Source organism: Microtus oregoni, unplaced genomic scaffold (genome assembly GCF_018167655.1).
Source record: "Microtus oregoni isolate MIOR12 unplaced genomic scaffold, Mior012 000050F_009, whole genome shotgun sequence".
In the NCBI taxonomy this organism is placed as follows: Eukaryota; Metazoa; Chordata; class Mammalia; order Rodentia; family Cricetidae; genus Microtus; species Microtus oregoni.
In genome coordinates, this window is record NW_024543233.1 from 22,930 (window position 1) to 40,227 (window position 17,298).

Genomic DNA, 17,298 nt, shown 5'->3' on the forward strand with positions numbered 1-17,298 from the left:
AAATTAAACAAGGACCAGCAAGATGGCTCAGTGGGTAAAGGCAGTTCATGTCTGATGACCTGAGTTTGATCCCCAGGTCCCACATGGTGGAAGGAGAGAACTGACTTGTATGAGCATGCACGCATGCGTGGGTACACACACACACACATACACACACACATTAAAATGTAATAAGACAAAAGTAAACAAATAGCTGAAGCTTTTTTCATAGCATATAAAAGATTTAGTCACTAGTACTACATAACCAAAAGTAAATGCATAAATTATCACTATTTGCATTAAAATGCTTTTTTAAAAGAAAAGAAGCACAGGGTCATGATAAAACGTAACAGAGAATACTTCACTTACACCACAGAAAGGCTCTCTAAGCTAGGCGTGGTAGTATATACCTGTAATCCCAGCACTTGGGAGATAGGAGGATTAAGAGTTCAAGGCCAGTCTCAGCTAACAATGAATTCTAGGCCAGCCTGACCTAAATGAGACTCTGTGCAAAAATAAAAACCCTTCAAATGATAATGATGATCATAGTGATAATGAAATTAATTTCTTAAAAATTGTAAAGGCCTGGTACAGTGCCTGGAAATCTCTTCAAGATTTTTCCAGACGATGTGACTGGATCATCAGACCTTTCAGCTGTCATATATAGTCCTTTGAAAAACACACTGAAGCTTTTTCAGTCAGGCAAAATCAAGAAAATGGTTTCTGAGTGGGGAGGTTTAGGCATATCGTAACGGGCATTGGGCCAAAGAATGTAAAGTAGAGGACAGAAAGCTATGTAGGGTAGGGCTGTATAGTGTAAGGATCCAGAAGAAGACTCTGAACTTGATCCCGTCAGCTGGAGAGCCTGCTGTAAGTTTCTGAACAAGCAAATACAAGAAGGAAGGAAAGGAAGAATTCCTGTTATCTCTCAGTAACTTCAGTTCCTCCTGCTGCAGAAAGGAGAGTGTCCCTAGTGTAATATGTCTATGAGCCCAAACCCAAATCCTAGTTCTCCCCATTACTAGCTCTGGACTTGGACAAATTTCTTCTAAAAAAAAATATATATTTATTATGTAAGCAATATTCTATCTGCGTGTCTGCTTGCTGGCCAGAAGAGGGCACCAGATCTCATTACAGATGGCTGTGTGAGCACATGTGGTTGCTGGGAATTGAACCCAGGACCTTTGGAAGAGCAGGCAATGTTCTTAACCTCTGAGCCATCTCTCCAGCCCTTGGACAATTTCCTTAAGTGCTCCTTCTGTGCCTGTTTTTCCTCATAATGCCAATAATTGTGAAAGACTTAGAACAATGCTTGAGACTTATTTAGTACTCAAAAACTCTTTGTTATTATTATGCAAGGAAGAGACTGGTTATTGCCATGAATTCAAATTATTTGGGATAAGGTCTGATCATCTGAGAGTTTGAAGAAGCTATATTACCTGGGGCCAGGACCCAGGATATACAAAGTAAATGTGGGCCCTCTGGCCAATAATCTTTTCAATTAGCCTCCCATCAGCACCTAAAATTCCCACTACTTATTTGTAATCTGGAGAGTGATATATTTTTATTGAATTAGTGTATGCTCTTATCTCACAATAAAAACATTGATTAGGCCTTTAGTCATTATCACTCAGAATCAAGAAGAACTTTGAAGGAATAGACCAGAATGACATTTAAACTTCTACTATTGTGTGAATGTGTGTCCATATTTAGGCAGTTACAACAAAACTTTACTTTTACCTGTAGGTCAGGAATGTGGGGGCAGCTTAGTTGGCTGGTTCTGAATCAAAAGCCCCTCGTGAGGTTGCCCTCGCACGGTGGGTAAGGGCTACAGTATATAGACACCAGCTGGAGCAATTGGTCTGCCTTCAAACCCACTCATGTGGTTGTTGGCAAGCTTTGCTTTCTCACAGGCTGGTAGACTGAGGTTTTCCATGCCTCGCTGTGCCATGTGGGCCTCTCTGCTATGAAGCTCATAACATGGCAACTTGCTTCCTCCACTATGATTGATAGAAGGGCTTGAGAGGGGGAGACTGCACAAGCAAGCATAAGCTAGCCAAGCAGAAGCCAGAGTCTTTCTATAACCTTAACTCAGGAGTTTTGGTTCATCACTTGTATTATTCTATACAAGTAAAAGTAAGTCTCCAATGTGTGTTTTTGTCATCTCTGAGAAGAAGAAGAAGAAGAAGAAGAAGAAGAAGAAGAAGAAGAAGAAGAAGAAGAAGAAGATGATGATGATGATGATGAAGGAGAAGGAGAAGGAGAGGAGGAAGAAGAAGGAGAAGAAGAGGAGGAAGAGGAGGAGGAAGAAGAGGAGGAGGAGAAGAAGAAGAAGAGGAGGAGGAGGAGGAGGAGAAGACGAGGAGGAGGAGGAGGAAGAAGAAGAAGAAGAAGAAGAAGAAGAAGAAGAAGAAGAAGAAGAAGAAGAAGGGGAGGAGGAGAAAGAGGAGGAGGAAGAGGAGGAGGAGGAGGAGGAAGAGGAAGAAGAAGAAGAAGAAGAAGAAGAAGAAGAAGAAGAAGAGGAGGAGGAGGAGGAGGAGGAGGAGGAGGAGGAGGAGGAGGAGGAGGAGGAGGAGGAGGAGAAGAAGAAGAAGAAGAAGAAGAAGAAGAAGAAGAAGAAGAAGAAGAAGAAGAAGAAGAAGAAGAAGAAGAAGAAGAAGAAGAAGAAGAAGAAGAAGAAGAAGAAACTGTGTAGGGTTATTTCTGGGTCCTCTACATATGGTACATAAAGTCAGACACAGGGCCAGCAAGACGGCATAGCAGGTAAAGGGGCCAAGGACCTGCTGCCAAGCCTAAGGACCTGGATTTATTTCCCTTCATTTATGTAGTAGGAGGAGAGGAAACAATTCCAGAAAGTTGTCTTCTGACCTCCACATATGTGCATGCATGAACACACTCACACACATACATACACACACACACACACACACACACACACACACACACACACACACACACTAAATAAAATAAAAAATCTTCAAAAATCATCATATACTTATAGAGGACATTAAGGTGAACATGAAAATATCTGGAGAAATGAATGAGAGGTGAATGAATGAACAGGAGGGTGTAACAAGGAGGAGATGAATATATATATATATATATACATACATATAAAATCAAAGTATTTAATAGAGTTGCATGAAAACAACTACAGAACCCATCACTCTGTACAATGAATAGATACTAAAAGTAAAGTTATATTTTAAAAAGCATGTTCTTGCCAGGAGTGGCTCATGCCTTTAATCCTAGCACTAGGGAGGCAGAGGCAGAGGCAGAGGCAGAGGCAAAACCAGACAGATTACTATGAGCTTGAGGCTAGCTTGTTCTACATAGTGAGTTCCAGGTCAGTCAGAGCTACATAGTGGGACTTCCCTCTCTCTCATAATAAAAATCATGTTCTTTCAACCCTTGTTCCAAATGCATCTCCAGGACCAGATCAACCACTGTAGGAGGGGATTGCAAAGGAGTATATGGCCCAAAGTGGGGATTATTTGGGTCCTTTTAAATTGCTACCTATCACAAATAGATAAATAGTGAGGACAGGAGATTTAAAAAGGGAGAACAGCTAGTGCAGTAGAAAATTAGAATCACTTGTCTAATCGGTTACTAGCTTTAGTAGTAGCCAAAAATATTGGACATCAAACAAGCAACATGGATCCAAAAGGTGAGCTGAGGTGGTACCTGGAAGATGTTTAACAACCAGCATTGTGGAATGTCTTGGGACCCTCCTTGGGTCCTAGTGCAAATTCATCATACAGAGGTATTATTTGCATTCTCCACAAAGTCCAGTCCCGTAGGTGTGGCAGAGAAAGAGGCAGGAAATGAGAAGAGGCTTGGGAAGCCGAGTAGCAGCAGAAACAGGTAAAGGGAATGCAGGTTCAGCAGCTGCATTTGTTTGCGGTTGGGAAAGTTGTTAATTATAGCTTCACACAAGGGGCTGAAACAGGAGGGTTTGTCATTTCTGCTGAGTTTGCCTTGGCCATCTTGTTAACTCCAAGCCGCCGCTTGCAGGGTGGCAAGTTCCTCTAACTAGGATGAAAGACTGTGTAATCTGCTTTAGGCCCCATCATTCTGATACCGTAGGGAGGGGGAGGGCACACAGCTTTAGGAAAGACAGTGCAGAAGGGCAGCAAATGCCTCCTGACACTTGCTTTCCCCTTTTAAATGCAGCTCCTGTTCTCATCATGACTCTGCTATTTGCTGATCTTGTAGTGTAGGGTAAGTCTCTGTCTTAGTGCCTTCATTTCCTCGTCTGTACAATGGAGATAAATAGTCTCTAGCTAACAGGCTTGTTGAGATAAACCACTGAACTAATGAGGATAAAGCGGCAATAAAGACATACCAGTTCTGACTCAGAGCACCCAGGCCCAAAGAGGCAAACCTCTCCCCACTTTCCAGATTAATCAGAATCTCTAGAATACCCCCCTCTCTCCATCTGTCTCTCTCTCCACCTGCCTATCTCTGCTCTATGTCTCTCTGTGACCCTGCCCCCATCAGGCCCCCCAGTCAAGAAACATCCAAAAGCCTTATTGATTTATCTACATATACAGACATGTATGAAGACACATCTGCATATTGTCTATCCACCTCTCTCTCTCTCTCTCTCTCTCTCTCTCTCTCTCTCTCTCTCTCTCTGTGTGTGTGTGTGTGTGTGTGTGTGTGTGTGTGTGTGTGTGTGTGTGCTTTTGCAGAGGCTCTACCAGTATGTATACTATACAAGGGGTTGGGCATTCTAAGGATCTTCAGTTTATTTAAGAAAGAAATGCAGCTCAGAGAGGTAGGATGCCTTGCTCAGGAACACACAGTTAATAAGCAAGAGCTGAGAACCTCACTCAAATCTATCATAGTCTCAAGTCCATCCTTGTTCTATTCTACCCTACAGTCAAATAGCTCCCAACATGATTTCAAAATGACATGGAGGCGAACAGCATTGTTAGAGGTTGGCTAACAAAAGCAGAAGGTTTTGCGATTCAGATAATGTAACCTTTTACTGGCTTAAAAACTTAAACCTGCAGTGAAGTTTCTACTCAATCTCCTTGAGGCAGAAGTAGAGGTTCTCATTTATGTGATGGCACACTCATCCCCAACACACACACACAGACACACACACACACACACACACACACAGAGAGAGAGAGAGAGAGAGAGAGAGAGAGACTGACAGACAGACAGAGACAGAGAGACAGAGAGAGATGCACAGAGAAACAGAGAGACATGACACATGGCCAATTTCCTTCTACACCGATTTCTGAAGCCCAGAAATGGGAGCAAGTCCATCTGTCTCATTCAAAATACTAAGGCCCAAGAGCACATTCTTCTTCCCAAAGATGCAGGTACGGCTCCCTTTCCTATTACCATGGAATATGCATTAGGGAAGTGGGATCTGGCCTGGACAAAACTTGTCCTGGTCTCAATGTTCAAGTCAGCTCCACCTTCTTCTACAAAAACTTCATGAAATGAAAAGCTTAGACTCTTTGGAGTTTGAGACAAAGAATTAAAGATAAAGAATATTCCAGAATTGAGGGCTAGCTTAGAGAGAAGGAGGCAAAAGAATAAAAAGGTAGAACAAAGAAAAAGAGGCACAAGGACCAAGCTAAAGGATAAGGAAAATTCAAGAGGAAATTGAGGAAGAGAAGGATTTAGAGACTCATCAAGGAATGGGGGAGATGTAAAGATAGTAACTCTAAAAGGCCAAATGGAGAGCAATCCTAAACCAGTGCCTGCCGGGATGTCAGACAGGAAGAGCCTGGGGTCAGCAATGTTATTGGTAGCAGGACTATGAGGCTTTCTCTCCTGTGGTTTAGACTTAGGTTGCATATTCCTTGGGTGAAGCTTGCCTGGGGCCAGGTGGTGCTGGGGATTAATAGAGGAAGGCCAATTAATTCCTCTGCAAGCCACCTTGTGGTACCATTGCTACTAATGAACAGCATTTACAAAACGTCTGCTCTGTGCCAGCAAAGATAAGAGATCAAACAGCAGAAAGTAAAGAAAAGGCAAAAAGGAAGGGAGGGAGGGAGGGAGGGAGGGAGGGAGGGAGGGAGGGAGGGAGGGAGGGAGGGAGGGAGGAAGGAAGGAAGGAAGGAAGGAAGGAAGGAAGGAAGGAAGGAAGGAAGGAAGGAAGGAAGGAAGGAAGGAGGAGAAAACAAAGAAAAGCGGGTGATGGCTGTAGTAAGTTAAGCTGGTCAGGTAAGAGTGATTGTGTGTGCTCTGTACTCAGTAGCCCAAGGAGGATATGAGAGATTCCAGGAAGGGTGTGTGTGCCAGAGTCTTATTTTAGAGAATGTTCAGGCCCACCTCCATCAAGAAGCAGGACACACTCTGAATTTAGAGTAGAGGATACCAAATGAATCTATTATGTGTGTGTGCGTGCGTGCGTGCGTGCGTGTGTGTGTGTGTGTGTGTGTGTGTGTGTGCATGTAAGTCTATTCATAGAGAGGAACATTGTTCTCTTCTGAGGCACGAATGCATTACACATACATGGACAACATATACAGTGAGCCCTGGTATCAGTGGGTCTTTACAAAGCCCGTGGACCTGGGGCCCTGGCTAGATGTTGCATTTTTGGTTTTTTGGTTCTTTGTTTTTCATTGTGTGTGTGTGTGTGTGTGTGTGACTCCTTTTCCACCGCCCCAGCCTTAGCCTGCGCTGCTGTTTCCTCAACAACATCCAAAGGAGGAAGCAATCATTGGTTTGAGAAGAATCCCTGAGCCAATGAAATGTCAGCTCAGCTATTGTTTCCAGATGCCTAAAGGAGACTTGTCTATAAGACGAAGCAAACTCTCTGTTGTGCAGAAAATTTGAGAATGGGCAGGCAACTCGGTTTTCTAGTGAATGAAAGGTTTTTAATTTTGATTCATTGATGAAATTCTTTACAAAGTGTGAAACCTCTGTTCTTGCCTTAGAATGGGAGGCCCAGTGACATAGATTCTGTGTTTGGTGATTAAGGACATTGCTTTCTAAATATCTGCCTTAATGCTTAGCATCCCAGAGAGGTGGTAGCAGGCAGAATACTAAATTCTAGAAGCCAGCCAATACATACGGTCTCCATTCACAGTGAAGCCACCTATTAGCGGCTGACTTTGGACAGTGGCTTTTTTTTTCTTTTTTGACCTTGATTTCCTCTATTGTAAAGTGGAACCGTGATATGTTTTATACAACAGGGAAAATATGCGCTGAACTCAGACCATCTCTTGAAATATTCCTTCATGCTGGCTAGTTCATTGTTCTTCGCCTTTTGCTTCAAACAGCTGAATGGAGAGATATATTTGGTCAATTGATAAATAAGATACTAAAATAGACTGGATTTTGGTTTGCTGAGACTTTACTGTGGGTCTCATTTCCTCATAGATTGCGAACCCTGAGGGCATACTGCTGCCATCCAAATCAGTCAACTCTTATATCCCAGTGTGGTTGCAAAGAACCTCACCAATGCTTAGTCATGTTCAATAGATATGCTGGCGCCGATGTCAATATCTGTGTCTACACCACCGGGCCAAGTTGCGGGCTCAGACAGGGTCCTCACTTTGACGTCCCTGGACTATTACAAAACCTGGCTTCCAACAGTTCCACAATAAAGGGTAGCTGCTATGGCTGGTGTCATTATTCTTCTGAGAAAACGGTAGAGATGAATGCAAGCTTTCCTGTTCCATTGCAGTTGCTGCAGTTGTAAGCAAAATCACAGTTAGAGGCAAACAGGACCTGGAAAGATTTGATCAATGAAGAGACAAGAGGTGGACAGTCCTGAATCAGGTAGATTAAAGAAGCCACTGACTTTAGAGCAAATATAGGGAAAGGAAGCATTAAAATAAAAAACACGAAGAAGTTAGCAGTCATGTCCTGATTCCTTCTCTTGGACATTTATCATCTGCCTATTGGCTGGAATCATTTCATCTGATCAGGCTGAGGATTTGGGTAAAGGAAAAGCTACACACACACACACACACACACACACACACACACACACACACACCACTCCCATGGTAGGATTCAATTCTCAGCTTAGGTGATGCCTGAGAGCCTGGGCCTTAATGAAAGAGAGCAAAGACAGCCAGCAGGAGTCTAACCAGGGCCTGGTGCAGAAGGGTAGGCAGTAGTAGCATGTATCCTTGAGAATTCTGGAGGCACAGAGTATTGGCCTTGCTCCAGGGAATACCATTAAGATACCCTGAAATAGGAAGAACCAGCTGGCTGCCCTAAGGTAGTTATGATCCTAGTTTTGTGATGCTGTAGACAGATATAGGGTGGGCCCTGACCACCAACAGAATTGTGGAGAGAGAGAGAGGCCAGGCAACCAGCTCACCCAGGATGGGACTGTCATATAGAAATATTCCCATCTGGATAGTTCTAGAGAAGCAAGTCTGGGTAATGATAAACTATGAATTTTATGCATGAGCTGAACATTGAAAAACTTCAGCCCCAAGCTCCCGGCTTGCATCCGAGCCAAATCCCACTCACACAGCATTTAATCAGCTTCCTGACAGATCCCAGGAAAAGGGAGATGAATTTACGACATTGATTAGCTAATCCCCAAGTGCTGTGCTTACTCCATGATCCAAGAGCACCAGGTTGGAGCCTCTAGACCTGCCGCTGCCCAGATTCTGCAGCTGCTCCAATAGCAAGCGGGCCTGGGGACTGCCCCCTGGAGAGGAGAACTGAACTAATGTGTTCTCCCTCTCAGACTTGCCCTCCACCTCAAGATGCTCCCCAACCACGGATACATCTGGGCCTTAGGAGTTATTCTCATCTTTGCCCTCCACTCCCTATGTGGTCCCTGCCAATGTATTACTCATCCCAATCTTGTGCCAAAGATGCCTTGTCCTTGCCTCTACCAAGGCAAAGCATGTCAGCTTTCAAGGTCTGCCTAGAGCCTCTCCTCCTCCTCCTCCAGGAAGGCCTCCCTGATTATGAGTTCCCCAATGAGCATTCCTGCCTCCCATTTCTAACGCTTGCCCCAATCACTGATAAGCACAGACCATGGCTAGAGCCGAGCAGGGGGTAACTAGTTTTATACAACCATGTCTTTAAATGCTAGATTTATTTGAACACGATGCTAACATGTTCATTATAAGAAGTCAAAAAGAAAGGTTTTACAAAATGATTAATCTCTCCCTTGACTCCCCACATCTCATCGCCTCAGAAGACCAATCTTTCCAGACTCAGAGTTTCTGACTCTGATCAAACAGACATATACATGTATGTGACCTGTCCAGGTTACTGCTAAGAATATTGAAGTCCCAAGATCACACCCACAGCTGGCTAGGAGTTGAGTTGAAAATAGGCCCCTGGTGCCCGGGCCTCCAGTTCCTAACCTGGTACAGTTGTAGCTTAGTTGCTTCCTGAGAGTCTTCTGTCCCCAAGTGAACTGTAAACGCAACAGAGGGGTGGGGGGAGCCAACCCATGTGTTCTCCCTTGAATTTTGCACAACACCTAGTGCAGCTTTGAGCATCTGGCTCGGGCTGTTTACTAAATGTTTGTCTCCTCATTTTAACTTCTCTCTGAAACAAGACACAGTGTAAATAAAGAAAAAGAAAATGTTTGACTCGGTGCCTGGCTTCGCTAGACTGAAGAGCCGAGCCATGCAATCATACAGAAATTGATTGTTAAGATGGCTAGGGTAAAAAAAAAAAAAATGCAGCTGAAGTCTTAAGTGAGTGGTGGCTGTTTACAGATCTCTAAAGACAGAGACAGAAAGAGCTTGAACGAGTGAGGGGCTTATGCTCTGTGCTGTGCTGACAGAGCCTCGAGCCTGCCTTAGGGTAGGGTGGGTACGGTTCTGGAGTGGGGCTGAGGGCCTTGGGCACCACATCCGCTCTTAATCTCTCCATCCTGCAAGATGAATGGTCAAGTCGGCTGCTGCAGTCTGTCCCCTCCTCACCCAATGCTGCTGAAGCCTCCACTGACTGCTGCCAAGGGCTTAAGGCTCCTCTCTCTTTCTGAGAACCGGCTTTATGGCCATTATATTCCTTTGTGGCATAATGGTGCTGAGACTCGTACAGATTTATTTGATGTATTTGTTTCTTGTTAATCAGCTGTGAGGAAAGAGGGGACTGGGCTGAAATGAAAGCCGTTACCTGAACCCACAGGAATTGTCTCCCTGCCTCGGTGCGCCTCTGGCCACATCAGCTACTAGGGAGGCAGAACCCTTGGGAAAAATCATAAACACTAATTGAATTTTCGAGCTGCAACAAACGTTCAAAATTATCTAAGGAGATTATTAATGTCTCATATTTACATAGCATTTCATGGTGTATGAAATGGCTATATGTGACTCACTCCTGATTTTAGGTGTAGGTTCCTTTGTTTATATAAAAAGAGCCTGCCAACTGGAGAGTAGATGGTTGTTTAATTTCTGAAATGTGAGACTGGTTTTGCGGTTATGTAGGACTGTTCTCATATTAGGAGGAAAATTACCAAATATTTAGGGAGTGAAGTACCATGATGTTGGGAACTTTAAAATTCCATAGCATTTAAAAGGACATAGGTAGGGTCAGAGGGGTGTGAATTTATTGCTTAACGAGTTCAGAGCTTGATTTCCGGAGATGGCTCATCACTATAAAAAAAAAAAAAGCAAAAAACTAATGTCACTGAAATGTACACTGAAAATGTTGCAATGGTAAATTTTGCTATGCACATTTTACCACAATTATATGAGAGGAAAGAGACAGACATAGGGGACAAAACTGGCAAAAATCTTAGGAAATGTCGGATCTAGGTGATAAATATAAAAGAAATTACTGACATGATAAAAGTACCTTATACACTTAGAAGAAAGTTGTCTGTATAAAACTCAGTACCATGTACAATGAATGTACATCAATGAAAAAGAAATGACAGTGCTGGTCTTATGTCTAAATTTAGTGCTCTGCATATTTACAAATATTTGTCATCGTAAATGGAGGAAAGAAAAGAAACCCTTAATGTGAGTAGGCTTATAGAGAAGTGGACACGTAGCTTTCTGTAGCTGACCCAGATTGTACTGAAGATGAGTCATGTGTCCCAAGAGCACTTGGAAGATTGGAGCACAGTGGTGGAGAGGAGGCAATGGCTGAGTCACTGTGTGGCTGCTCATTGTTGGTTCATTGACAGGTAAGATGGCCGAGCCATAGCACTCGTCTACCGGGGCTGATTGGGAGGAATGATGGGCAAGCTGTTATACAGACAGTTCTTAGGTTCCAGCTACCTCAGCTCATGATTAGGGGTACCTTGACGTTTCTGAATCATTCAGAGGAAGATAAATTTTGTGTCATGCCCCCAACAGGTCACTGTGGTGCTTGTCAGTCATCTATGAAGGAAGGGAGAAAGAAGACATGGCTGACGTTTTCATCAGTTCATTTACATTAGCTTTGTGCCATCCAGCCCTGATCTTCACATCTCAGCAAACTGCATATCTCAGAGGTGGGAGTCAGTAGGCCTCTCTACAACATGGCCTAAAATGCATGACAGTAGCAGTAAATGGCCCTAACTTTGATAAAAAAAAAAAAGAGAGAGAGAGAGAGAGAGAGAGAGAGAGAGAGAGAGAGATCAGCAGGAAGGACCAACCACCTAGCCTCACTTCCGTATGATCTATTGGTCATTTGAGGTTTTGCTCTTGAGGGAGATAGGGGATGTAACAAGGCACTAGCGCCGTCAGCGTTACATGCTCAGAGAAAGAAGGCATCGCCCATCTTTCTGCTGGCAGAGTGTGAGGCTTAGCTCGGAGCTCAACAGACAGAGTCATTAGGTTGCAGGCCAGCTCTCCTAAGCACACAATGAATGGTACTCTGTGGGGATCACTTTGTCCCTGCTTCTCCTTTGATACACCTGCCCAGCTTCAGCCCCACGAGACAGAAGGACTCTCAACCATCCCAGTGCAGAAGAGAAGAAAAGGGACAGGGACATAATTTGCATTTTCCCTTGGCAAGCTTTCGCCTAGTGTCTACATCAATCACTATAAAGGATAAATGCCACCAAGAGGATGGGGAGAAGGGGGGAGCAAATAAGAGAGAGCGAACAAATAGAGAGTGAGCTAGATTGAATAAACCTGCCCAACTGGTCATGGGAAAGCTAGCCAGAATTAATCCTTGGAGATTCTCCTGAATCTCTAGGACTTCAGGCTCTAGGAAATTAAATCTCCTCCTGTGTCATGTTTGATAGCCATGTTCCAAAATCATTGAGTCTGGGTCTGGATGAAATCTGGCTGCTCACAAGGGCCAGTGCAGGATGGGTATAACAAATGAATGTGTTGAATAGAGACTAGAAGGGAGTGCTTTTTGGTTCCATTTTCTTCCTAGTATTGTATGTAACTGCATGTAAATAAGGCAGGACTTACTGAGAGGAAGGGACTGACCCGACAACACCCAGCTAATTAGTCGAAGTACAGCCCCCAGAATCTTAATCTAGTCTTTAAACAAAGGGCAAGGTCTCACATAGCCTTAGCTGGCCTTAGCTGTCCGTGTAACTCACTGTGCAGCTGAGGATGGCCTTGAACTCATCAACTTCTTGTCTCCATCTCCCACGTGGTGGGATTATAAGAATGCACCACCATACCTTGTTTAATCCAGTCCTTTGAAAATGAATCATAATACTGTATGCATTGTGCAAGTAAACAAACAGCACCCTCCTTCCGGAGCAGAGAGCTCTTGTTGTCTCCTGTACCTTCGCCAGGCAGTCCTAATTGAAATGTGGCCTTGACAAAACAGATCCCCTTCCCTGTCTTCCCCCAGCAAGGTGGCCGTGCTCTGGAGTCAGGCCAAGGCCCAGTAGGTCCTCACATTCTTTCCAGCCTGCTCCCCCTCCCACTCTTTTGTCAGCAGAAGCTTACTAGAAAGGCCGTTCTGTGATGAAGATACTGTCTGTGCAGTGCTTGTTAGTAAGTAGCTGCTGGCTGACTTCAGGCTTAGCCATCTCCCTCGGTCTTGTCAGAGCTTTTTGAACTGCGTTTCACTTTCCTGGTTCTTACCTGTAACTCTGAGCACGGAGGCTGCCAGATTCTTCCCAAAGGTGCACAGTTTTCCTAACCTCAGCTTCCTCTATCAGGTTTCTGGAGAAGAGGAGCCAGACACAAAGCAACACAGGCTTTTAAGGGTCAAGATACCTAAGAGGAGGAAAGGGGCCTTAATCTGCCTCCATTGTATGGATAGGGAAACTGGGAGTATCATGGTATCATAGCTTTATTTTCATCCCGGAGCAGAACATGAAAGAATAGCATGCCCAAAGAGCATGCTTGGATTGGACTCCCACCCAGCACTGGGCAGGAAAGTTAAGTTGCAGGGCATATGAAAGGGAACCCAAGGAAGGGAGGTGTTGAAAGACCCAAAAGACATGTATTACTTTTACAGTAAGATAAAACATAGTTAAAACATTTTTGGTTCTGGAAAATAATCCCCTCAAAATGAAAATTGAATCTTCACCTCAGATTCACAGCTTCCCACTGGTCTGGTGACCTGGCCATTTTCTCCATTGCCCCTACTCATAGCCTTTCCATGCTCCGGAACCAAAGATGATAGGATGTGGGCCAGTCTCCAACAGCTCAGTCTCCTGAGCCCCAATATGGAGGAGGAGAACAGTGAGGTGTTGCAGTTCAAGCTACTCCGAACAGTTGCAGAGGCTTTCACCAAGACCATGCTCTGCTTCTCAAATCATGTGCCCTGCCAACGAGAACCCAGATGGACTTAGCTTTTTGAGGAGCATGTGGTTTCGGGAGAAGAGTGTAGACTAGATTTCCATTGCCACTTATCGTCTTGGCCAGATTAGGTCTCGTCGTCCTGCTGATGTTCAGATTGCTCAGCACTTAGCCCAGAATTTTCTACCCCTGTGCTCTGCCCTCCTGTTTACCCTAGCCACAGCATGTCTTAGATGCCTCTTGTTCTTCCTGGTAAAAATATGCTAACCATTTGTCTGAACTCAGACTCTGACTGCTATGTCCACTGTTTGTTGTCCCCTGCCCTCTCAGCTACCCCTCTGGAATCCACTGTCTCAGGGAGAACAGATGCTCACCCTCTGCTGATGGGGCCCAAATATGGGGCAAGTAGGGGCAGGGCTCTCCATGGAGCTCCCTCCTCTTGTTCCTTGCCTACCTTTCTGAATAGCTGGTAGTACTGCTCCACACACACGTGTGTGTGTGTGTATGTACATATACATGTATACTTGTATATATAATATACGATACATATACACAAGGAGCACAAAGTGTGACAGTGGCTAGACACTGTCATCTAGAGAGCTCAATCATGCGGGAGGTTAAGACTCCTCCCGCACTGTAGGGAAATGACTAGATCAAACTGGAGAGTTGCACGCCCTGTGAAGGCAGCTGAGCAAGCAGGTGGCTCCTTGAGACCAATGTATCTCCTTCTGGCCGTGCTCACAGCCTCTGTTCCAGGACCTTCCAGACACTACAGCCTTCCAATGAGCTGATTGTACTGCCCCCTGCCCGCCGCGCATGTGCCAGCCTGCAGATTATGCTGCAAGATGGACCTGAAGCAAATTGCCCAGCGGAGTCAATCTGGGGAAGAAAGGGGTTTTGGACCAAGATCAGCACTGGGTCAGTCAGTGGGGAGAGAACAAGGAGAGAGCCAGCCTTCTTAGGCTTCCTTCCGCACTGGAAAAGGGAAGTCAATGGTTTCTCCGCTTTCTCTTCCTCAATTTAGCCAACTCAAGGGAGGACTATCAAAAACCTTGAGGAAATAAGAATATGCATGGAACACTAAGCATTCTCTTCAGATCCTGGAGTCAGAAGGAGGCAGACAGTGGAAGAAAAGATACGGAAGTCCTTCAGTGCCTGCCATTAATCTTCAGCCCTGACAAACTGCGTCAGTCCTAGGGCAGGGGACAGGCGCTCTAGTGAGAGCTCCTTTCTTGGCCAGGAGGAGTCAGTGAAAGAAAGACTAACAGGAGACAACCCAAGCAGAAGTCTGGGATTGTGGAATTCTTCAAGGACTGTTTAGACCAGGGAGATCCAACCCCAGAGAAATCCTAGACGGTCGGAATCTTTAGAAGGTTCAAGAACAGTATCTGTGGGCACAGATTTCCCAGCAGCATCCTCTAACAGTGCAGATAACCTCCTAGAGTGGATATGAATTCCAAATGACCTGATTAAACAAGACCAAGGACCTCTTCTGGGGAAGACACGGGAGTTCTTAAGAGAAGGAAATCCCAGCTCCTGCTTGTTCACCGTTAGAAATGTCTACCTCCCCACTCTTCTAGATTCTCAGGCAAGAACCACACACCTAAAAGGGACATTCTAGTTCAGTCACATCAACGGGCCAACTCAACCCAGAAATGTGGTGAGCAGGAAACAGAAGAATAGTGCTGGGGAGTGGAAGGAGCTGCTGATGCATGGAGCTTGGGTTCCTCTACTGGGAAATCTGTTCTTCAGAAGCCTTCGGTAGGACTTGTGAGTCCTTGCACAGGCCCCAGTGCGATTGGGGTTTTCTTCTGCGGAAGTGGGGCAGATTGAGGCCAAAGAGAAATTTCCCATAGAAGCATCTCTCAGCTAGTAAGCAAAGGATCCTAGACCAAATCAAATGTTTTAGGCCTGTCAGATGCAGTGATCTTTTGAGTTTTGTTCGATCATGTTAGAAAATATACAGGTTTCTTCTTTTGTTTAATTGGAAAAAAAATGGTTTAATTGTTTTTATTGTTGTTTTGGTGTTTTGTTTGTTTGTTTTGTTTTGTTGAGAAAGGGTTTCTTCTGTGTAGCTTTGGAGTCTGTCCTGGAACTCACCCTGTAGACCAGGCTGGCCTCGAACTCAGAGATTCACCTGCCTCTGCCTCCCAAGTATTGGGATTAAAGGTGTGCGCCACCACCACCCGGCTGGTTTACTAGGTTTTTAAACACACCTTTAGGGGCTAGCAGAATGATGCGATGGGTCAAAGTGCTGCATAAGCCTAACTAACTGCAATTCTTTGATCCCACAGTGGAAGGAACGGACTCGTTCCCTTGGCTGTCCTCGTATCCCACATGTTCTGTGAAACTCATATGCCCACATAGATCACACATACATTTACACTAAATAACTTAATTTTAGAAAAGTCTTTGTGTCTGTGAATAATTAACTGCTCAATGATATTGCACTCGTCCAGCATGTTCAAGGTTCTAGGTTCAAATCCCCAGCACCACAAAAACAAGCAAAATTAATAATAAAAAAAAAACCACAACACTTTCAAGATCATCAAAGAAGAGGAGACAGACTACAAGAGGCAGAGTCTGCGGTGGACTGCTGACCATCCGTGTCTTCAGGGTAAGAGGACCGCTGTATACCCGAACTCACAGCAGCTGTAGCTGCATGCGCCAGAGTAAACCAGTCCAAACTGAACTGAGGATGGAGGTAAGGCTCACCAAGACAAGGAGCCTATTGGTAGTTGATGTCTGCTGGGGGATGATAGACAATTCTTCTGGAATGTGGCCCTGCTCTAACTTGACAGTGCTCTGGTAAATGGTCCCGCATCCTGCATTCATGCACATACTGGAAGCACTACTTGGACCAGAGGAGTTAAAATGCAGGGAAGTGAGTGAAAGGTGGAAAGGATGTAAATAAATACAAAAAACAGCATCACGCCCGGCGGTGGTGGCGCACGTCTTTCATCCCAACACTCAGAGAGGCAGAAGCAGGTGGATCTCTGTGAGTTCCAGGCCAGCCTGGTCTACATGGTGAGTTCCAGGACAGCCAGGGCTACAAAGAGAAACCCTGTCTCAATTTAAAAAAATATATAATAACATCGCAAAAAGCTCATTATGAGTAGAAAAACGGAGTATGGAGTGAGTCACGGATGGGAAGGGCCCGAAGCAAAGATGGGAGTGAAATGATGGAGCACGTATAGACACCTGACGTGAGGCAAGACACGCCATGGCAGCCTGGTCCTCTTCACCTTTGCTGTCTTTGCCTCTGGCACACGGTGGAAGAGCCATGAGGACACGTTGAGAATTCTGCCAAGGGACGCATCAGGTCCAGCGAGTGAAATGGCTGCATTACCAGCGTTTTTCCTTTAAGAATACCCTTTTAAATTATACCACAAGAGAGTACATGAAATGGAGAGAGACTCACTGTGAGGTGGTTCTAGTAGGTGCTGGAGGTGACCGAGTCGGGGTGGGTGGATGAAAGCACATTGTAAACATGTATGAAATTCTCAAAGAGTAAATAAAAAGTTTTTTAAAGTAATTTAATTCTTTTTTCATTATAAAAGGATTCTGGGAGCCAGTGAGATGTCTGGGGACTGTCTAGATGGCTCAGTGGGCAAGGTGTTTGCTTCATAGTCCTGGTGACCTGAGTTCAGTCCCTGTGTCTTACATAAAGACAGAGGGAGAAAGAAGACCCCACAAAGTTGTCCTCTGACCTCCA

At 44.8% G+C, this 17,298-nt stretch overlaps 1 protein-coding gene across 3 annotated transcripts in view; it reads left to right on the forward strand.

Moving 5' to 3' along the window:
- LOC121436942 (FERM and PDZ domain-containing protein 3) overlaps positions 1 to 17,298 on the forward strand; it is a 153,744-nt gene that overhangs the window by 21,328 nt on the left and 115,118 nt on the right. For 2 of the 3 annotated variants that reach the window (XM_041636850.1, XM_041636852.1), the window contains exon 1: positions 5,201 to 5,315. The exons of the other annotated variant lie outside the window; for it this stretch is intronic. In XM_041636850.1, the coding sequence (XP_041492784.1) occupies positions 5,244 to 5,315 (72 nt within the window). In that variant the 5' untranslated portion in view covers positions 5,201 to 5,243. Of the gene's footprint in view, positions 1 to 5,200; positions 5,316 to 17,298 lie in introns of those variants that run through there. 3 annotated transcript variants of the gene reach the window in all.